The sequence below is a fragment of the Gracilinanus agilis genome, chromosome 1 (genome assembly GCF_016433145.1).
Source record: "Gracilinanus agilis isolate LMUSP501 chromosome 1, AgileGrace, whole genome shotgun sequence".
Lineage (NCBI taxonomy): Eukaryota > Metazoa > Chordata > Mammalia > Didelphimorphia > Didelphidae > Gracilinanus > Gracilinanus agilis.
The window spans coordinates 55,753,150-55,777,319 of record NC_058130.1 but is presented as its reverse complement, the minus strand read 5'-3'; the positions used below and the strand labels follow the sequence as shown (position 1 = coordinate 55,777,319).

The 24,170-nt window shown below is 39.6% G+C and overlaps 1 protein-coding gene across 1 annotated transcript in view; it reads right to left on the bottom strand.

Annotated features, from left to right (window-relative positions):
* The window catches only part of ATG7 (autophagy related 7), a 248,572-nt gene that overhangs the window by 157,440 nt on the left and 66,962 nt on the right, over positions 1-24,170 (bottom strand). Inside the window, exon 17 of the mRNA XM_044665944.1 lies at positions 11,920-12,000. Coding sequence (XP_044521879.1) covers positions 11,920-12,000 — 81 coding nt within the window. The remainder of the gene's footprint in view (positions 1-11,919; positions 12,001-24,170) is intronic.

Below are 24,170 nucleotides of genomic sequence, written 5' to 3'. Positions count from 1 at the left end.
TGGGACATTAATGCATTGCTGGTGGAGTTGTGAACTGATCCAGCCATTCTGGCTGGCAATTTAGAATCATGCTCAAAGGGCTATAAAAGAATGCCTGCCCTTTGATCCGGCCATACCATTGTTGGGTTTGTACCCCAAAGAGATCATAGATAAACAGACCTGTACGAAAATATTCATAGCTGCGCTTTTTGTGGTGGCAACAAATTGGAAAAGGAGGGTATGTCCTTCAATTGGGGAATGGCTGAACAAACTGTGGTATATGCAGGTGATGGAATACTATTGTGCTAAAAGGAATAATAAACTGGAGGAATTCCAGGCGAACTGGAGAGACCTCCAGGAACTGATGCAGAGCGAAAGGAGCAGAGCCAGAAGAACTCTATACACAGAGACTGATATACTGTGGTAAAATTGAATGTAATGGGCTTCTGTACCAGCAGCAATACAATGACCCAGGACAATTCTGAGGGATTTATGGTAAAGACGCTACCCACATTCAGAGGAAGGACTGCAGGAGAGGAAACATATAAGAAAAACAACTGCTTGAATGCATGGGTCGGGGTGGACATGATTGAGGGTGTAGACTCGAAACTACCACACCAATGCAACTACCAACAATTTGGAAATTGGTCTTGTTCAAGGACACATGACAAAACTAGTGGAAACGCGCATCGGCCAAGGGTGGGGGGGCGGGGGTGCGGGAGGGGGGTTGAAGGGGAAAGGTGGAGCATGAATCATGTAACCATGTTAAAAATGAATATTAATAAATGTTAAAAAAAAACTGCTGGGAAAACTGGAAAACGGTATGGCAAAAATTAGGTATAAATCAACATCTCACACCCTATGCCAAGAAAAGGTCAAAGTGGTTATATGATTTAAACATAAAGGGTGATATTAGGACAATACTGAATAGTTTACCTGTCAGATCTGTGGAGAAGGGAAGAATTTATGACCAAACAAGAGATTGAGAACACTATAAGATATAAAATATTTTTGATTATATTAAATTTAAAAAGTTTTGTACAAATAAAAATTTTCCAAAGATTTTTCTCTATCAGTGAGCCATTTCACTCCAATGTCCTCAAAATCCCTGCCTATATCATGGATGAAACACTCATAGTGTCACATCATTTATATGTCACCTTAGGTATATATACTTTTAAGAAAAACATAGATATGAGTATACTGTCCATTTTCTGGCTGGTACTATTCAGAAATTGTTGATATTGAGAAATAGCAATGGTCCTGTGCTCATCAGCTGGGGATATAAGAGGTCTTAAAACAAAGGTCTGAAGCCACTACATGACATTTGCCTCAGTTGTTCCTAAGCTCATGCTATCCTTCATTAAAACAATTAAAAGAAACCATGTAATCAAGTGTGATCATTGGGGGTTGCTGGGTGGCTCGGTGGACAGAGAGCCAGGACTGGAAAGGGGAGGTACTGGGTTCAAATCTGGATTTAAAAAAAAGTGTTCTCATGAATGGGAGAACCACATTCATTTACCTTTGTGCACATGGCTTTCCCCTGAAGAGAACACCAAATATGCTGTCATATGCCCTCTCCACTCAACTCAAAGAATGCAATATTCCAAAGCAATGCCAGGCTAACAATGGAAACCTTAGTGAATAAATGCCCAAACGGGGTGACAGCGAAACCAGCTTCAGCTTGGGGAAGACCCTGATAGTCTGGAATCATAATTACCAGATCGGAGAAAGTCATAGGAATATTTTCCTCTCCTCACGAAAATCGTACTATACAAATGAATGCTGTACCCTTTGCAGCAGCCACAGCTACACATTTGTTTCCATTAGGAATTCCCATGGTTCAGTATGTTTTTAATGGATCCAATATACTTTCAAGACAAATCAGAGAACTGCATAATGCCAGAGATGAAGGGGACCTTAGCAGCCGTCTAATCCAAAAAGATACAAAAAGAATTCAAGAATCCCCTCTCTAACATACCCTCCCCAGTGACACAGGCCCCTCTGCTACCTAGGACAGCCTACTTCACTCCTTTCTTTCTAGTTCACTACACTTTCTTAATACAAACCCTTACCTTCTATCTAAGAATTGATATGAAGTATTCTAAATATCAGTTCCAAAGCAGAATAGTGGCAAAGGCTAGGCAATTGGGGTTAAGTGACTTGCCCAGGGTCACTCAACAAGGAAGTATCTGAGGCCAGATTTCAACCCAGGCTCTCCTGACTCCAGGCCTGGCACTCTCCAATGAGCTAAGTTTACTTAGCTGCCCCTTCTAGTCCATTTCTAATAACTTTAATTGTAAAGAAAGGTTTTCCTAGTTCCTCTAGATTAGAGAAGGTAGCAACATGTGTTTTGCCATTGTCTTCAAAATTTGTACTATCACTGAAGTTGTGGTACCATTTATAAAGAGTTGGTCAACTATGCTTACTAGCTACAAATGGACTTTTTTTACATTTACCAACAATATGATGTCCCAGGGAAAAGGTAACCTCCGGTCTCATCTTTATTTAAGAAAAAATTATATAAACTTTTTATAGTGCTAGAATTACTTAAACTAAAGTAGACTAGCCATTCTACAATTTAATCATCATTACTACACAAAATATTAAATAAACAAGTTAAAAGAGCATTCACTTAAGAGAATGGGATGCTCTTCATATCCTCTACAATAAGAAATTAAGAATGTAGTTACTTTTAAAAATAAATTTTAAAATACCTGAACAGGCTAGTGGAAGACTCTTTGTGGGGAAAAAGGGAAGAAATCATAAAATATCTCTGCAAGTAAGTCCTTTTAAAAGCTGAATGCCAGAAAGTGCCCTTTCATAAAATTTTAAGCCAGTTTTCTCCACTAAAACTCAAAGGCTTGTTATTCCTAAGGATTCCTTCTTTAGAAATAATCTTCACAAATACAATGGCAAAATGTAGAAAGAGTCAGACAAAACCAAGAATGGAAAAACTAAAAAAGAATATCCAATAAACTACAAAGCAATGAATAGGAAATCACACCTCCAAACTATTCAGTGGCAAGTAACTTCCATGATCAAATTCTGCTAAAACAATTATTTTAACAATGAAACTCTATGAACCTAGTATTAAAAATTTCCTGGCACCAGCTGACAACCCACTTTTTTTTAAGCCAATATCTGAGATGACAGAAGCATCTGCATAGATCCCTGAGAGTTCAATATATAATGCAGGGGTTTCCCAGCTACTCAATTCATGAAACATTTCTTAAGCACCGATTGTATATACAATAGTGTCCTATGGGCTGAGGAGACAAAATTCATGTAAAATATTATGCTCTGCTTTCAAGGAGTAAAAGGATAAGACAATATGTAACTTCAGTACAAAACAGCCAAGTAGATCAAGCTGGAGTAAGAACCAAGCAGGAGTTAACCTTCCTTCCCTCTAGTGTGCTTAAGGTCTGTGGGGCACTAGGAGATCCCCCGCTAGAGCTAGCACTAAGCTGTCTCCCTTCATCACCCCTGACCCAGCTGCCTAAGGCTGACCCCTGTCCTCCCTGCCAATGGCCTCTTTTCCCCTCCAGGATGGACACTTCCCCTATCCTATTCCTACCCCTATCCAAGGAAAGAGGAATCCTTGCTCTACTTCCTCCGGTGCTGGGCTGCTCCTCTCCAGGATCCCTTCCCTCCAGGGCACATACTCTCATTCTCCCTAAAGACTCTTAGGCTTTGACATCTTCCCAATGAGTACATCCATAAGCTGCTCTGCAGCTAAATGTTCTTCTATGGGTCTATCCCAATTAGAGTATAAGCTCCATGAAAGCAAGAATTGTTTTCTTCTTGCATCTACAGAACTTCATACAGTGTTTGACACATTGTACATGCTTAATAACGTTTCTCACTCAGCTTTCATTCAACTTTGGTGTAGAGAAAATAACACAAAAAATTAGCAAATAGTTAAGCCTTTGTTTGAGGGAGCTTGGGATCACTAAAAGGAACTTTACAATTTTCCAAAGGCATTCCAGGTAGCTCTCCTTCCCCTGTTCAATTCTGGGCCTGGGTTACTGACCACTTATATAAATCTGTTCAATATATGTAAACAGACCGACAAATGCTGTAAGTTTGTCCAATTTTATATCAAAGATGATAATATGGATGATGGAAACAAAGGCCATTTTCAACACTGATGCTCTTTGGGTGATGAAACATGGTGAGTTATGGATTGGAAAACTCAAACAGAAGTATAAACAAAGGCCACTGAAGAGATACATAGGGATGTAAGTTTCTGCTAGGCCTCCAGGCCTCAAAATGCGGAATAAATACCAAATAGCTAAGTCACAGAGCATTATAGGAAGGGGCAAGAAAGAGCAGGTCAGGGTCCTTCTTGCCCAGCAAGCTATCCGCAAACTCAGGCTAGTCTCTGCCCAGGCTCACAACTCCCTTTCCAGCAGTCAGTCTGCCATAGAAGAAATGTTACTATGCTAAAAATCAGAAGACAAGGATTCTAAGTTGTGCCAATTATCAGTCACCAGTACCCTTATGCCAATCACTACAGCTGGGAGCCGCATTTCTCTGATTTGTAAACTGGGGGCTAACAGGTGCTTCTCCCTCCCAAGGATTGTGGTTTATAACTAAGGAAGCTGAGTCCTATGCAGAGAGAAACTAAGTGATATGCCCAAGGGCAAACAGCTAGGTCTCCCAACACCTAATCCAGGGCTCTCTTTCACTATGGAAGGAATAAGCATTTATTAAGCACCTACAATGTGCTAGGCACTGAGCTAAGTCCTTTACAAATATTACTCCATTTGATCCTCACAATAACCCTGCGAAGTGATATAATATTAGAGGATAACTTTAAAAAAAAAAAAAAAAAAGGGCAGTGACATGTTGGGATCTATGTTTTAGGAATATCAATTTGGCAGTATGTGGAAAATGAATTGGAAAGGGAAGAAGAGATTAGAAACCAAAAAAACAATTGTAATCATTGAGAAATCTGTCGAATCTTTCTGTGCCCAGGACTGGGATCCAAGTCAGAAACTGCTCCAAAAGGGAGCTCTCTGAAAGTTTTTGCTCCCATTTAAGTTAAAGTATCTCTGGGCAGTGCTCTCAACTCTCCCCTTCCTACCTAGCTTGCCATGAATTTAAAGTTCTGATTGTTTTTTGACAAAGTCCCCTGTGACTTGATACTGGCTGTAGGAGGCTACTGGCCCTCTTCTTTTCATCAGTGTTACTTTTTTGGGGTTTGATGATGTCACAGGGGTCTTGATACATATCAGTCCACATAATTTTCCTTTCCTGGGGAAAAAAGTGAGCAAAGAACAATGTAGTATTTATTTGCTTAAGATTTTCAAGAAGGCAGAAGCCAAGAGTATAAAAATCTCGAGTTGCTCAGTTAGGGCTTTTAACTCCCAATAATGGCTCTCCAAAGACAAGCTCTCTCCTTTGGGTGATTAGGCAGTTCTGGAGACCAGGCAATTATGGGTTGCTGAGAAAGAGTAGCTATATGCTGCTAGCACCATCTCACCACACATATGGAATGCATCACACTTTAAAATAGAAGGCTGGAGGCCCCTCTGGGGAAAAGAGATAGTATAAGGGGACCTAGGGAGTCACTCATCATTTTCTAGATCAGAGATTTATGACCTTTCTGAAATACAGCACTAAGAACTGGCTATGTCCAGATTTTGAGTAATATTTGCCACAAAGAAGTAGCATTCAAAAATTCTTGGCACAGTTATGAAGATCTTTAGAGTAGGATTTGGTCAATATTTTCAAATGGTTAAGAGTTAAGGCATATCGAACAGGATGATTACTCTCTGAGCTCATTTTAAATAAAATGAAAAAGAAAAGTTGCATAGCACAGTTAATATCAAAAGGGACCTCAGAGATCATGCAGTCTAATCCCCCCATTTGGCAGATGAGGAAAACAAAGTTACTGGTTCATGCAGGTATTGCAAGGACCAGAACCCAGACTTCTTGGCACTTCTTCCCATCATTTCTTCCCATCACATACCTTTTTTGTGTGGTGTCAGGGGACATGGAAGCTCACTGGGACTGCATGAAGGAAGAAGGGCTTTACATGGAATTTCTAACTAACCACTGCAGCTTTAAGCATTACATTAAGTACACAGGATTCAAGCTCAGGGAACACCCTGAATTTGAAAAGGCACTAAGTGGGATAGCGCCTTTCCTTCCATCTCCACACAAGTATATGTGTCAACCTTCCTAGGACTGCTTGTTAACAGTCTGTCAAATCAAGGTTTGAATTGCCTATCTCTAGGTCCCCTGCACCCTAACACCAGCACTCTACCTCACAGGGCTATGGAAAAGAAGGAACTTCATAAACTTTAAAGAGTTGGAGAAATGAGAATTGTTCTTACTGGTGTCATGGGACAGTGGTTTTGAAGGGGAGAGTTTAATTGACAAAACAAAATTATGGTCCTATGTTTATTAAGTGGCCACAAAAGGAGACAGGAAAAGGGTGAAGCTGTTGATGACTTCATTTGTTAAATAAAGACCAAATGGTAAAAGTACAGGCAAGTCATAACCAATATAAGAATAAAAATTATCAGTCGGCTCCAGGCTGGCATTTACCCCCCAAGAGCTAGTTAACCAATCCCCATCAAACAAGTTTAAATGCGATCCACCCACCCTGACACAGAAAAGTCAATCTTATGGGAAGTCCAAGAGCTGAATAGGCATATTATTAAGACTGCTAATCACTTATGAAAGTCTTGAGATTGGGTTTCTCGGCTTCTCATGCTCTATCTGTGGAGTAAACAGGCAAGTCCCAGGTGAGATGCAAATGAAGACCAGCAACTCCCTGCTTCTTAACAGGCTGTTCCTTCCATATCACAGACAAAGGTTATAGTGGAAAAGTTGTGCAACAAGAACAGAAACACTTCTCAGGCAAATTCCTCTGAGACACTTCTCCACTACACTTTAATAATCTGTGGAAAAAGTTTCTGGATGGGTTCCTGGGTCTTAGAAACAAGTTTCTTGTTGGATATATCACTTAAAGTTGCCTTACTTCACTTTTTATAGCATGAAGGCTGAAATTGCTGGTATTCTTGAAAATATGGACATATGAAACATAGTTGTGAAAAAAAATTATTTAAAGGAAAATATAGGTGAGGAGAAAATGTTAGCAATACCACATGGAATTATTGGCTTCAGACTTTTACATCCCAGTAGTAACAACTTGCAGCATTACACTAAGTGACCTTAGGTTCCTTTTCTGGACTCTAAAAGCCTCATAGACAATAAAAGTTTTATCACGGATCCCTTGTTTCCTTCAAGACTGTGCTCAAGTTCCATCTTCTACATGAGGCCTTTCCTAATCTCCCCAGATGCTAGGGGCCTCAACCCAAAATAATGACCTTGCATTTATTTTGTATATATTGCTACAAGTTGCTCAGAGAGTACATAAGTTCCTTGAGGACAGGCAATGATTCATTTCTAACTTTGTATTCTCAGCACTTAGCGCACAGTAGGTATTTACTCAAAGTGTATTGAATGGAAATTTGAAGACCTCTGAAATTATGAATGGAAGGTCGACCTCATAATATTGAGAGGCCCCACACAAACACTGATACAGAATGGACCCACTCCTGACCACCACCTCCAGTGTCCTCAGAGTTGTGAAGCCAACATGAACTAAATCAAAAAGTCAGTCAGGAGCAAATGGGATAAGAATGCCTCCAATCCAATCACAGACTCAAAAAGAAAAGGGGGGGGGGGATGAACCCAAGAAAAAATGTATCATTCTCATCACAATTAGAGCAATGAGTAAAAACAGAAACTCTAGCACATAAGTCGGCAGCATGTCCTATCGATGCCCTTTCTCTACCCATACTAACAACTTAATCAAGAAGTGAGATTTTCTTCTACTACAGACGTGCAGATAAAAAGAAAATGGCCAAAGCAAAAAGTTATTTCATGGGAGATTTTAAAATGGGCATTTTTAGCTTGGAAGAATCCTCCTAAAACAATGAAAACTATGTATGACATGAATCAGTATGAAAAAAAATTGTGATATATACAAAGAAAACTTTACATCCTGTAGAATGATGGAAATATAATTAGATTTGTCATGTCAGAGTACTTGTATCAGGTTTGCAGATAATATGGAATGACATTCTCCTAAGCTAATAAAGAATAAGTTGGCCAAGTAAATAAACCCTTTTTCTACTGTAAGGAAATACGTGCACCAATGAAGCAATCTTTTCAGCACAAAAGAAACTTAATACCCCAACCACATGAAAAGCGATCTCTATGGGAATAGCAGAGTTGCTAAAATCCAAGTCAGTTTGTATTAAATCGTCAAGCATGTTTATGTAAAACAGGCCTCTTTTAGAATGACCACCAAGAGGAAAGCATTTTGTTAGAACCAAAAAAGTGATACCTGTATTTAATTTAATGCTGACTACCATAAGTGTGAGATAGAAAGAATGCTTCTCTGTTTCAAGACTAGAACTCATCTCATCAACTCTGTTGAGAGGTATCATTTTGGATTCTTTTGTAAAAACTAAAGGGCCAAACATTACTAGAAGTATATATAACAAGGAAAAAAAATGTGAGAGTGTTTTCATCCTATTTTAAAATAACTCAATTATCTTTCACTGTACAGGAAGAGCTATTTAAGACTAGGTAAATTTCTAGCACTTCTGGCACATTTCATTATGAAAATTAATGCGATTAAACTCTTTTGTAATCTATTAGCTCAGCCATTCAAAGAAAGTAAGATGTATTCCTCTAAAAGAAGGCAATCCAAAAGCCTGTATTTCTACAGGCAAAAGTGCACGTAGACACCCATGGAGTCCTAAACTGGGAGAGTAAAAAAGCTACTTTGAAGAAGCTACTGAAAAGCAAAATTGGAAATAAAGGTATAATACATATGGGTTTGGATCAGAGTTCATAATAGTATTCTTGGTGGTGGCTAAGAATGAAAAATAAAATGGGTACCCATCACTGGGAGATATGGCTAAAAAAACCTTTAGCATAAAAATACAATGGAATATCATACAGTAAGATATGATGAATTGAAGAATACAAGACAATATACAACCACATAAATTAAAAAGTCACTTTCAAAAAAAAGGACAAATGAATAAACTGAAAACCAATAGAAGTGCCAGAGAACAGATACTGAGATCTCTCTCACCTCTCACAGCAGAGGCACTGCATCCTGTATATACTGCCTATGTGGTCACTGTGTCAGGTATTTTGGGTTAATTATTTTTCTTAATACAAGAGTGGGTTCAATCCAGAATGGAAGTTGAAATGACCACAATATAAACCCAAAAGACAGAAAAAAACACTTTTTTTTTTTCTTTCAGAAAAACTGTTAAACATTTGCTACCAGCTCATCACAACTACCTACAAATCTCTACTGACATAGCTACTACCCTAGTTCAGGGCCTCATCAACTGTCACCTGGTAAATGGTTTTCTTGCCTCTTCAGTCACTCCTCATTCCAATCTGTCCTCCTCTCTATGGCCAAGGTGGTATGCCCCCTCTGAACTTCCAACAAACTCCATGGCTCCCTACTGCCTCCAGGATCCAACAGAATCTTCTCGATCAAATGGAGATATTGTGCTTAGCACAATGCCTGACACATAGTAGATGCTAAGTAAATGCATGCCCCCCCCATCTCCACCTCACCTCATCCCCCAGCATTTAAAGTTCCTCATAAACTGGCCCCATCCTGTCTTTTCAGCCATCTTACAGCACTAGACTCCCCTCTATAAACTCTAGGACCCAGCTACCTCGGCCTCCTTGCTGTTCTGTGAACAGAATATCCATCTCTCCACTTTGACTTTGCACTGGTTGTTTTTCATCCCTGCTATGCTTTCCCCTCTTCCTCTCTGCCTCTTAGCTTCTCTGGCTCCCTTCAAGACTCAGCTCAAATTCTACTTGCTTCAGGAAAGGAGCTCTTTCCCAATCCCCTTAGTCACCAGTGCCTTGTCTTCAGAGATGACCTTGTATCTGCTCTACATATGGATAATGTATGTACTAAGATATTTCTGGGTTGTCTTCCTCATTAGGAGAATGCTCCTCAAGGGAAGGGAATGTGTTTTTGTCTTCCTTTGTATTCCCAGAACTCAGCACAGTGACTGGCACCCAATCAGCCCTAACCAATGCTTATCAATGGCTCAGATCTTAAAAATACAGCATCCAAGTTAAGTAGAACACAGTAACAAAGCACAAGAGACTGGGGAGGAGAAGGAGGAAGAATCGTACTGTGAATTCCTTGGCACCAAAACTGAATTGATTCCAGTTTTGTGTTTATTAAATTAGCAGTAAAGCTACAAACTTTCCCTAGAAATCCATCAGGAGACTGCCTCTCACATTTAGGGCCCAAGAATTTGGCAGAGAAAATTCTCGATTAAAGAATGGGAATTGTCTTTGAAATCTAACCTCTCTCCCTCCCTACATCCCTCAAAATACAGCTAGAATTCAGGGGCATGTGGGCATGGCCAACAAGCCCCAGTCATAATAGGAAACACCGACACAGCCCAATTTCAGATAATGCTCCAATGTAAAGACCTGGATCCATCAAGGATCATCAATCCAAAAAGTCCTATTGAAATCACTTAGTGATAGATTGTCTGAAAAGGAGCCCAAAAGGTACTCATGTATGGAATATGTATGGGTGTAAAAATAAAAGAGACGGTATCTTAAAGACTATTTATTTTTAAAACCTGCCATAACTATGGTCTAAAAATACATCAGTCAGTTTCCATGACCGTGAACAACATCCCAGCTCTATTTTTAGAGCCTTTTTAGAAAGATCAAAGCCAAAGGGCCCTTTTATTGGCTGCCTCCCAGAACTGTAATCTTTGTTTACTTTTCATTTACTACACAAAGACAAGTAGGGGGGAAACTGTATAGGCACCCCATCCTTTGAGGAATACACACAACAGACCTGGGGGTAGTCAGACCAAGGGGGAAGAAGTCACGCTAGAGAAGCTGAAGCCAGGAATAAAATTGCTGGGCTCCAATAACTGAAAGGGATCTAAGGTAGGAAATACAGTCTTTTATTCAGACACCATAAACCAAGTCTATATAGGATGGTTTCTTTTTTGGCAAGAACAATGTTGGTCAAAGAGCTTTTTTTTTTTTTTTTTTTTTTTTTTTTATCCTGGGACTCCATTCTAGGAGCATAGGGCCACAACCAGTAGGCAATGGGTAACGCAGTCGCTCAGGGTCACCCAGCTGGGAAGTGTCTGAGCCTGGATTTGAACCTAGGACCTTTCGTCTCTAGGCCTGGCTCTCAATCCACTGAGCTAGCCCAGCTGCCCCTACTTTAGGTTACAGTTTCTTTAGCAGATGTAGTTTTTTTTTTTTTAATTTTTTTTTTTAATTTTAAACCCTTAACTTCTGTGTATTGACTTATAGGTGGAAGAGTGGTAAGGGTAGGCAATGGGGGTCAAGTGACTTGCCCAGGGTCACACAGCTGGGAAGCGTCTGAGGCCGGATTTGAACCTAGGATATCCCGTCTCTAGGCCTGGCTCTCAATCCACCGAGCTACCCAGCTGCCCCCAGCAGATGTAGTTTTTACAGGGTGGGGTTGCTAGCCCCACGCCCAACCCTCCTCCTTTTTCATCCGGGCTAGGGACCGTCCTTGGCCCAGGAGTGGTAAGGGTGGGCAATAGGGGTCAAGTGACTTGCCCAAGGTCACACAGCTGGAAGTGTCCGAGGCCGGACTTGAACCTAGGACCTCCAGTCTCTAGGCCTGGCTCTCAATCCACTGAGCCACCCAGCTGCCCCGGTCAAAGAACTTAAGGAGATGGAAAAAGAGAAGATCCTGAGCCCCAGTTTTTCCAGATACCCTCAGCCTGTTCTCTCTCCTCCCCATCCAAAGGCCCTGCACAGCTGGCTTCATGTCTCTTGTGATATTTAGAGGTGATATGAGAATCAAGTAAAAGTCACTGTACATGGTCAATAAAGTCAACTAGATTCTGAATGACTTACTTTGGAAGAACAAGCAGTACACTTGTCAAAGGCCAAGCTGACTGGAAGGACGTGATCAAACCTTGACAGAAACCCACGGATCTGAAAACAAAACAAGAAAAATTCACTTGAGACCACAATGAACATATCCCCCAAATCCAAGTTTCATGTTTGCCCAAGGAGGGGAATTGGCCAGATGTGGCAGCCCAGCCTCCCATTAATCCCTCAGAAAACAAAGGTGAATTCAGAGCACTGTACTGTAATCCCTTTGGGGGTGGCAGTTTGGTGACCTTGATATTTTTCTACCATTAAGTTTTTCTGTATGTGCTTGACTTAACATAAGGCAGATGCTCAGCAAAGTGCTTAAATGCAAGCTATTGCTGATAAGTAAGGGAACAGCACCATCTGGAGTATAAAACTCTTGCCTGCAAATGATTTGAGAGGATAAAAAAAAGTTTAAAAGGGGAAATCCAATACAAATAAGTTTGAAAATCTAATGACTACAAAAAGTGATTTAGGCCGGTGGTGTCAAACTCAAATAGAAAGGGAAAGGAGGCACTAAACTGTAGGTAAGGAACCCTTTGCTGAAAATTGACTTATTTGTAAATGTAATATTTGTTTTAAAATATAACTTTATCTGTTTTATTATATTATTTATTCTATTATATATTGTCCAATTACATTTTAAACTGGTTTGAGTCACACGCTGGAGTGTCCTGGGCTGCATGTGGCCCACCAGTTAAGTACCCAACACATGTGATTTCAACCCCTGAATACTTCCCTCTTAAAAAGTCAATTAATGTTGCCACATGTCATGTGCTCAACCATACAATATGAGAAAGCATCCTTTTTCATGGGGCGAGAGTGGGGAATATAAATTTGGAAAGCTGGATTTATCAAAAATCTTAATTACTGGCTAGCTTTGATGCCCATTTTTTCCTTTTTGTTCCTTATTATAAAAATAGCTCTCAGGGAAGGACTGAGGAAGGGACAACCTCTAACTTTTTTTATACTTTAATACCTAATCTTTTTTTTAGAGCTAAAGTCAGCAGGAATGTATTGAACTTTTTAAAAAAGCAAAAACAAACAAGAGAAAGTACCTTCCCCAATGGACCAGCACCTGCCTCACTTCTGAGTTTGGCTAATTACATATTGCCATTTCTCAATCTGTAAAATGAAGCAGTTGGAAAAGTTGGTCTCTAACATTATTTTTGGCAGCTAGGTGGCATCGTGACTAGAGCTCTAGATCCAGGAGACAAGAAAACCTGAATTCAAATTCAACCTCAGACAATTATTAGTTGTATGATGCTGGCTAAGTCACTCCCATTTCCTCCTCTGTAAAATGAGGACAACAGCACCTTCCACCCAGGTTTTTTGTGAGGATAAAATATCTGTGAAGTGATTTATTTATGGGGGGCAGCTGGGTAGCTCAATGGATTGAGAGCCAGGTCCAGAGATGGGAAGTCCTCAGTTCAAATCTGGCCTCAGACACTTCCCAGTTGTATGACCCTGGGAAAGTCACTTACCACTCTTCTGCCTTAGAACCAATACTGGTTCTAAGGCAGAAGGTAAGGGTTTAAAAAAAAAGTGATTTATTTATAAATTTTTAAAATCCTTATAAATGCTAGCTATTACAATTATTATTATTATTAACCACCAAGTTGAAACTAGAAGGCTTAATGGATAGTGTGCCAAGTCTGGAGTTGGAAGCTACTTCAGGGCAATTCTGGCCTCAAACACTTCCTATCTGTGTGACCCTGGGCAAGTACCTTAACCCTAATTGCCTAGCCTTTATACTATTTCTACTTTGGAACCAATACTCATATTGATTCTAAGAGAAATGAAGGGTTAAAAAAAAAACTTCTTTTTAAGTCTATGAGTTTGCTTATTGCAAATATCAAACCATTCTATTACTTGTGGTAACTCCCTATTTGGAAAGATATACTTGAAGGAAGTGATTAACATAACATTTTAATATAGTTGGCAACATGAAAAAAAAAAAGTCCCAAGTTTAATCTAAAATTTAAAAATGGAGTTTGTATCTTTTAGAAATGACCAATGATGCATTAGAAATGATGATCATACATCTTTGGAAATAAGACAGTCTCTCAGTTTCACATCTCAGCACCACATGGGCCATTTTCTGATGCCAACACCAAATCCTTGGTGGTTGCCAGAAGAAGGGCAGGGTAGAAACATTATGTTCAGGCCTCAGTGCCTCAGAGCAGAGCCAGAAGAACTGTTTATACAAAGGCCACAATCACGTAAAGGAAAACAAAACTGAAAGACATGGAGAGCTCTGCTCAAGGCAATGGGGACTGAGAATGGGGCACACTTCCCTCCTCTTGGCAGAGTGGAGTAGGCTGCAGATGCAGAAGGAGGCATTCCATGGTCAGCTATAGCCAAAGGACTGCTGGGTTTTGTGAACATATATTTGTTCCAAAGAAAGGTTAGGAGGATTCTTGTAGAAGGGGGACTGATAGCAATGTTAAAAAGAGCACTGATAAAACATTTACTTGAAGATTAAATTAAAGTTTAAAAAAATGCAACACTTCAGTGTAGGACACCGAACATGAATAAATAAGAATCTAAGGGGCCCACAGAAATATTAATCTCATGAAAGGATTTGGCAGCTAAGGATGTAAGAGAATGTTGGAATTGAAAGATTAGTTAGAATCCCCTGTGCCTCAATTAAGAGTCTTAATAGCCTTTTATATTTATTTTCAGGAGGCTTTATCTTCTGTAGCAAAGCTTGCTGTATTTCACTTTAATTAAAAAGCAGACATAGTCATCATGAAAGCTTACCACTTTTTGTATGTACCCAAAAGCCTGAGATGCCTCTGCTAAAACAATTCAGGTTGGGCCAGAGGAGGGAGACATAAGAGAGAGCAAAAGAAGAGAAAAATGAGGGGAGTAGAAAAGGGTGAAATGAGCCAGGGAGACAAGAAAGGAGGAGAAAGGAAAAGAACAAGAAGGAGGGAGAGAAGTGAAGATGAAGTGGAGAAAGAGAAGGGGAAAATGGGAGGAAGAGAGGGAAACAGATGGAGACAGAGGGTGAGAACAAAAGAGGAGAGGAGAATATTCTTATTAGGTCATCTCTGCAAACTCAGTGCCCTGTAGAAGGACTTTATTAGGAAGAGATGATAAATTCTCAGAAGGAACAGAGCTTAACAACAAAGACAAGGACACTAAGATTCACAAAGCTAAGAAAAGCAGGCCTACAGTACCTTAAGGTAAGACAAAATAGAAAAGCTTCTCCTGAGGCTCCTCAAATGAGCAGCCTGCAAAGCCTGTAAAGCATCAGTCCTTTTGGATGTATCAGGTACCCAAGTTTTGCTATGGTCCAGACCAAAAGGGAGACAAATGCAACAGCTACATACAACAAATTTCTTGTCTACAGTCTACAATTCAAATTTTCCTTTCATGTACACCTATTTCATTCATGTCTTCCCCATCCTTTAAATCTCTGGCGTCTTTCATTGCATGATTTCCCTTAATTTGGTACTCAGAAATAGAGAAGTTAAGGAGCATATAGGAGTGGGTTCCCAAGTGTGTCTTTGAGCCCTTCTTTAGCCATGCAAAGCTCCTCTCCAGAAAACCCACAGACAGCAGCGGTCCTTTGTATGCCAGGACTTCGGAACCTAGTTTGTGGCATCCACTCCTCACATAACAGTCTGGTGAAGCCTATGGATCCCTCCTCAGAATGAGATTTTTCAAAGCATAAAATAAAATGCAGACTGACTCAGGGTACAGAATGAGACAGATTTTTTAGACATGTTTAACGGTAGAATTTGTTTTGCTTGCCTATAAAAATTTGTTACAAGGATTTTATTTTTCTTTTTTGTTATAGTTTGGTTTGTTTTCTCTCCAGTGGAGAAGAGTAGAGAAAGAAAACTGGTTTTTGCTAATTAGAAAATTAAAAAAATAATAATAAAGTTTAAAATGAAAAATAAAATACAGAGCTCTATAATGGAAACCAATTATTGAAATAAAGATTTTTCCTCCATCCACAAGAACTGCTAAGAACCTGTGGTCTACAGAATCTTAACAGGTTCCTAGCACCTTTAGAATGCTTTGCAAGGTAATGCACAAGTTTTAACTTTAAGCAAAGACTCCTAACGGCGCATTCCAAATAACATTGCCATAAACTAACTTCATCCCAATGGGAAACCTCGCACAACACTCAGTCACTGTGCACTGTTCCTGGGAACCTGCACCTTATTTCACCTAATGTGTGTTTCACCAAACCAATTAACAGCATTCAGAAGGCATCTATCTATATAGGCTTTGCCAGCTGTCCCGAGCTCTCAGTTCTTGTTATTTTCGATCTGGCGGCTCACATGAATCACTCCCAATATGGAACCATATCATTATCAACTCTCCTTTATGACTCATCCCTTGGTAATCTTTCTTCAAACAGTAATTTCCCTCCCAGCTCCCATTTTACAATCTGAACTTGGTATAGTATTGCAGAAGCTTCTTCTCTCCCCAGATCTAGGTATTTTAAAGCCCAGCTAAACAGAAACAGAACTCTAACTAAAGGAAAGGAGTTTGTGTTTCCCCCTTTTTGAGAAGCTTGGGTTGAGAATTCACCCTGTCTCTATGCCTCAGGTTTCTACTTTCAAAAGTAGAAATGATGAGTTTGGTTGTCCCTCCCCACATTACTGTATATTTCTTGTGCTCTCCCTCCCTCCCAAATGGGATTGGTTAATTATAATTAAGTAGATAATAAAGACTATAGATATTGAAGTGTCTTTCAGTTACATATCATTGAATATCATTTGAATGGCCAAGCTTAGCTCCAAAGAAGAGCTAAAAAGATGCTCCTCTTTCCCTTCATCACTGAACCTTATAAATGTGGTATCCTGCAAATGCAGAGACACAATGTGCTGGTTAGAGCACTGGATAATGAAAGGAGAAGGGATCCATCTGTAAATGAATGTGGTAAGAACAAAAGATACAAAAAAGTAAATTTAAAATGTTTTTAAGATTCTCAAAGGAAAGGAGAGGTGGCGGACTGGACAGAAAGAGGAAGCCTGAGCACAAAAAAGACCCGAGTTTAAATCCTGCCTCTGACATACATTAGCTATAAAACTTTAAGTTGCCAAACTGGTGTTGAACTGCCTTGGAGACGGGCCTATTCTTACACCAATGAAATTTACAGATCTAGTTAACAAACCAACAGAAGGTGCTCACAATGATGATGAAATTACATGTCAGTTATACTGAAAAACAAAATGTACATATATGGAAAAAATTGAAAGTCTTTCAGCCTTGGTCTTTTTTTGATCTTCCTTACCCATGGTGTTTTGGTTTGTCTCAAGCCAATGAGATAATTGCCATAGTCATGACTGAGCTCATGAGTAGCACATAGGCAATTAGCCTGGAAAGGGTCTAGAATTTCAAATCCCTCCCTAAAAGACCAAGTCACTTCTGAGGGGGGGAAGAAGAGAGGGGGGAAAAAAAAAGTTTTTTTTGGAAAGCTCTCTAGAACTAATATTACTTTCTCCCTCTACAAAGATTTGTATAGCCTTGTCTGTAAGATTCTAGGGAGTTGGTCATTCAGATGCTCGCATGGCAATTGCACACTATAGATCAGTCTTTAAAAAAAAATAATTTTAATAAATGGCTGTGGCGCACAGGACACTAAAGATAATGTGTGCAAGTTTAAGAAACTTTATAATGATAATAGTAATAGCATTTATTTATGTAGTGCCTACTATGTATCAGGTACTGTGCTAAGCACTTAATAAATATTATCTCATTTTTGTTCCCAACCACCTGGGAATGTAGGTATTATTATCATCTTCATTTTACAGCTGAGAAAACAAGCAAACAGAGGTCAAGTGACTTGCCCAAAGCACACAGCTAGAAAACATCTGAGGATATATTTGGACTCAAGTCTTTTTGACTCTAGATCAGTGCTTGAAAGATTATACCACCTGGATGTGTCCTCATTTAAATGGAAATCCAGCCCCTACAGAAAAACATTTCAAAAAAGGATCCAGTTTTTCCTTCAGCTTTCCTATGTTCATCTATCCCCCACCTTTGTGCCTCCTTATTTCTCCTTCTCAGCAAAGTCAGGCAAGTCAATAGTTAGGAGTAGACAAAAGAAAAAAAGAGTGTTAAGTAGATGGTTCTTTATGTATTGTCTGCCCAAAGAATTTAGGCCAGGAAGAGACCACAGGGGTCATCCCTTTCATTGCCCTCATTTTACAGCTAGAAAACTGAGGCTCAGAGACGTTAAGGGAATCGCCCAACATCACGCAAGTCCTTAATGGCAGAGTCAGACCCAAGATTCAAAGGTTTCTCTCTTACGGCATACATGGAGGAAATTATCTCGGCCCAGTTCAAAACCTACTTCATTCCTAAAGCAAGTCACCAAATCAATCATTCAGTCAGACTAACATGGGTCAGTCATGGCTCTTAAGAAATGTGCCATAGAGGGACTTAGCATGCACATAAATAAGGATATAAAGACTACAGTAATTTCAGGAGGGAGGGCACAAAAAGCTGAGGAGGGAGGAGAAATCATAAAAGGTTTCATGGAGGTGTTCACTGAGATGAGTCTATATAAGTATTCAAAATGGCACAAGTGAAAAGGAATACTTGATTTCAAGCCCAGGGGGCAGCCACTGCAAAGACTCAGAGCTGAGATGGCACATGGTGTGTAAAGAACAGCAAAGGCCAGTTTGGATAGACCATGGGCACTCATGAATAATAAGTATATGAAAGCAGTGAAGTGCTTAGCAGGTCAGGACCAGGTTGTGAAGGGTTCTAAGTTCCACACAGAGGTATTTGTTTAATCCTTGAGGCAAATTAGGGCCACTGGAGTTTGGTAAATTAGAAGAATGTCATGGTCAGACCTGTACTTTAAGAAAATCATTTTGCTAGCTAAATGGAGAATGGGCTGGAGTAAGGAAACTATTTAACAGTCTACTATAATAGTTCAGGCAAGGGGGAATGAGGGCCTGAACTAAGGCAGTGGCTATACAGTGAGAGAGAAAGGGGTAGGGGATAGGAGGTACAAAAAACAATGTCTGGTAACTGAATGGATGTGTAAGTTGAAGCAGAGTAAGGGGTTAAAGATCACATCAGGGAGCTAAGAGGAGGGATCTGAAAGGACACCTGGAAGAAGGGAGAGTTTCAAAGAAACACGTCTTTCAGATGTGTTGAGTTTGAGATGTCTGGGAGACCCAATGTCTGGAATGTCCAAACGGCAGCTTTTGGGGATGAAGCCCAGGAGAGAGACAGGAGCTAGACCTAAACACATCCTAGTTCTCTGAATGGGGATGATAATTAAGCCCAGGGAGGCTGCTGAAATCACAGTGCTAACTGATGTAGATAAAGAACCATCAAAAGAGACTCAAAGGAAAAGGAGGAAAGGAAGCTGGGAGAGATGGGGATCACAGAAACCCATGGAGTGTCCAGATCCAATCACCTCTCCTCTACACCTCCAAGCTCCTAACTTCATCAGGTTCCCACTAGAAGGTCAGGCCAGAGTTTACCCTTCTGTCCAGTGGTTGAGTGCTTAGCTGAGTGTTAGAAACCCCAAGCTCAAGTGTCAGAGCCAAGGCCTTCCTCATACCAAAGGAAAAAAACTGAGTCTCTCTGGCTCAGCCTCAGTTTCCAGAACACTAACAACTGCCTGTTCTGCCTGCCTGACAGAGAGTGGGATAGATGTAGAGAGAAGGGAGAAAAGAAAGCAAAATGAAGAGAAACAAAGGTAACAATAGATAGAGTGCCAGGCCTGGAATCAGGAAGAAATGAGTTCAATTCTGCCCTGAGATCCTTACTAGCTGGGTAGACTGTAGGCATATCATTTAACCCTGTTCGCCCCCCAAATTTTTTTTTTAAATGAAGGGGCAGATAAAGAACAGAAATATCAGTACCTGGACAGGTTCCAAGTACCTTTGATTATCAATTAATAAAACAAATGAAATGGGAAAAGAGAAAATATAATTATATAATATAAATATAATTATATAATTATAAATATAATTAACCTTCCTGCTGCTTTTTATACCTGATTTGACAGTATTTATAGCTATGACAACTAGAACTAGCAGTCTAAGACCAAAGTCCATGGCTACCTCTTGAAACAACTTAAAATTCAAAAGAAAAAAATAAAATTACCTGAACAGGTATATATGTGTGTGTGTGTGTGTGTGTGTATGTGTGTGTGTGTGTGTGTGTGTGTCTGTGTCTGTGTGTGTGTGTGTCTGTGTGTATGAGTATGCATGTATGCACGTATACACGCATATACATACACACACACCTGTAACCTGCTGACTTAACTTTATAGCAACTTCTTGGAGATATGGCAATATTTCTAGGGGCCTGGAATTCACATTACTACAAACCAACCCCCAATGTAAGATAAATCCTGGCTGAAGAGAGGAGTTTAAGGCTAAAATGGAAAAGTTTGCTATTGCACAATGGCAAGCAAACCACAGGGCTCCCTCCTTCACAAAACAGCACCAGTTAGGATCACTGTTCCACCTTTTCTCAAAGCACTAAATCAGTAATGGAGAGAAAAGCCAAGATCTAGTTGGCTTTGGGCCTCACCTATCATCTCAAGAAAAGTTAAGAGAATTAAGTCAGCCCTTGACTTATTCTTTGGCATTCTTTCAGTTAGTTCTATCCCAACAAATTCCCTGCTCACCTCCATTCTGAATTTCAATTCAGTTTTCCAACTTTTTTCTTATGAGAATAAGTGGGATCTCACATTTTAGCCAGGATTGTTTCATCAGCTAATCACACAATGTTTTTGGATTCTTGCAATATATCAATTTTCCTAACTGGAAAAGTCATGCATAAATCCTTTAGGGATATCTCCTGATGTATACAGAAGCCTTCACTAGCTGATCAACAGACCTTCTTCCTGCTTAGTGGTCTCCCCAATCTCCTCTCCCAAGCCCCCCTAATGAATTTTGCTAGGGCTCCATAAGCCTCGGACTACTTTAGGAGGTAACTATCCCCCTTCTTGAGTGAATCCAAAAATAACCAAGAAGTCACAGGCTCAAGGATTTTAAACTGGAAAGGACCTCAGAAATCACTTCATAAAGGGGAGGTAGGCCCTCCAGTAGACAACTAGTGGAAACATGGATTGGAATAAACCTTTTTAGAGAACAATCTGGCACAAAGCTAACTGTGCTCTCTGATTCAGTGATTCCATTGCTACAAACTAAAAGTCAACCACAGCCTCAGTTTTCTCATCTGTAAAGTGGAGATAATCACAGAGTTGTTGTAGTTAAATTTAAAGTGCTTTGCAAAGTTTAAAGCATAATATAAATATTTGCTGTCATTATGCAGACAGGACTATTATCAAAAGGGGGAAGGAAGCATCTGCACAGAAACATTTTCATATCTGGGAAACTGAAACACTGCAAACAATCTATGTCCGGTGACTAGAGAATAGTCAGATAAATTATGCTATGTTAACTTAAGAGAATGCCATTGTGTCATAATAAATAAAAAATATGTAAATTATGCAAAGAAATATCAAAAGGACTGGGAGTGATACAAAACAAGGTCGGAAAGATAAGAATACAAATAGATTATAACTATATATATAAAACATAAGAAAAGCAACACTGCTTTGTAGATATACAAATGGATTGCAAAAAGGTTTCAGAATAAATTAACAAAGTTAATTTCTTGCTAATTTACTCCCTAATCAAATGTAAACAGTTTAAAGGTTTTATCTAGAGAATCCACATTTTTATTTTTGTAGGTTGTTTTAAAATTAAAAATAAAAAAGTTGTGATGACTCTTCTATATTATATTTCAAAGTATTTGTGTGCCTCCTATGCGCTAGGAACTCTCCTAGCACTTGAAGATGCAAAGACAAAAACAAAAGTCACTGCCCTCAGATTCCATGCAAAATCTCTCCTGGTCCACGGGGGCAGCTGGGTAGCTCAGTGGATTGAGAGCCAGGCCTAGAGACGGGAGGTCCTAGGTTCAAATCTGACCTCAGACACTTCCCAGCTGTGTGACCCTGGGCAAGTCACTTGACCCCCATTGCCTACCCTTACCACTCTTCCACCTATAAGTCAATACACAGAAGTTAAGGGTTTAAAAATAAAAAAAAATTAAAAAATTAAAAAAAAAAATCTCTCCTGGTCCAGCTGAGAGATTCCCTAGTTCCTTGGTTCTTACACTGCCCCCCCCCCACACACCTACTCCCACCCCCATTCTCAGAAACTAGACCCTGCTTATCAGCTGTGGCTTTTCCTTGTTTTCCAAGAATGACCTAAGCCTTTGAACTAAATCCACTGAATCAAAGAGTGGAATGAAACAGAGGTCATCTAGCTAATTCTCATAGTTTGCTGCCTGGGAAACCAAGAAGCAGAAAGTTTAAATAATTTGCCTGAAGTCATATAACTAGTTTTAGAATTTCAGTTAGAACTTAATTCTTTCTAGTTCCATCCTAGTCTAGCCTATAGACCTTTGTCTCTCAGTTCCTTCTAGGAAGTGGAAACAAAAAGTTCTTCCTGTCTAGTTCCAGTTCTCTACCTTAAATTAAGACTGAACCATATATCAGACAGCCCTCTAGCCTAAATACTATCCTCCATCTTAAAAAAAAAAACAACACATTTTTGTCATAAAATTAAAACTGCTAACAGAAATAAACAAAATGGGGTTAGGGGTGGGGAGAATCATGCCTAAAATAGAACTAAAGAGTTGTAAAACTGAAAGTATACCAGAAGAAAAATATAAACTTTAATAAGAAATCTCATTTGTTCTGTGTCTTCTTTCTATCTGTGAATTTAAAAGATTTTGTCTTTTTTTAATTGAGCTTTGTTTGGTACAGTTCAATGCTTTTTTATACAGAAATAAAGCTTTATATGTATGCCTTTTTATGACTCTGTTCTCTTGTATCTGCACTACTTCATACAGGTCTAATACTTCGTATTCATCATTTTTAGTTTGCAATATGTCACAGAATTTAGAACCAGAATGGATTTTAGCAATCATCTACTCCAGTCCATTGCTGGAACAGACAGGTAGCTTAGTGGATAGAGAGCCAAGCCTGAAGTCAGAAGGTCCTGGGTACAAATCTGGCCTCGGATACTTCCTAGCTTTGTGATCCTGGGAAAGTCACTTAACTCCAAATGTCTGGTCTTTACTGCTCTTCTGCCTTGGAACCAACATATAGTCTTGATTCTAAGACAGAAGGTAAGGGTTTTTAAAAATTAATTCATTTGAGTTTAACAACAATCCTGGGATACTTGGACTTTTCCCCTTCTTAATAACATCAGAAGATATTGCTAAGTCTGGAAGATAGTCCTGGTTGTAGGACTGCTGGGTCAAAGGGACTACGTTTTGTAATTCACTGCATGTTGCCAGAGAGCCCTCCAGAAAGATTGCATCAATTCACTGCATCATCGACAATGTAACAGCATGCCTGTTTCTCTAAAGCCTACTATAATGGAATTTTACCATAGTACTAGTTTTATGAATGTCAGATGGTATTTTAAAGTTCCTTTAGTGTGTATTTCTCTAATTGGGAGAGTTTGAACAATTTTTCAAATGATTAACAATTTATGTTTCTTCAAAAACTGTCAGTTTACATCTTTTATAACCATTTATATTTCCATTGCCTCAGAGAATCATGGGACCTTAGATCTTGAGTTGGAAGGGACCTGAGTGGTCAACTAGTTCAACTCTCTCCTTGTATGGATGAGGAAACTGAAGTCCAGAGAAGATAAGGAATTTGTCCAGGGTCTCAGATCAAGCTGAGATTCAAATCCAGCTTGATTCCAATTTCAGCCCTCTTCGGCTGGTGTCATGCTGTACCTATATGTGATGAATAGGGGATATCGAAGCTTTATTCTAATACGGTTTCCTCTTCTTCTCCTCACCCATAACATCTGTTGATAGCACCATCTTCCCAGGTACCAAGTATCAAAAATTTAGGAGTCATCTTTGACTCTTTTTCTTTCCTCCTCCACGTCTGGTTGGTTGCTGAGCCTTGCCATTTCTCCTTTGTCAACACCTCTTGAATCTGTCCCCTTCTCTCTGCTCCCCCTACTCAGTTCTATTATCCTTGTTCAGGCCCTTAGTATTCCCCTCACAGATGACTGCAAGAAACTACATGTGCAGGAGCTACTCCTCCAAGTCACATTTAGGAACCTTCAATAGTCTACAAGGGTGTCAGAGCATGTATTTGTAACTTGACTTCTTGTGCATGAGTATTGAGAGCAATTCATCAATAGGCATTCTAACATTTGGGTTACAAATTCTCACCAAAGCTATGAAAAGCATGT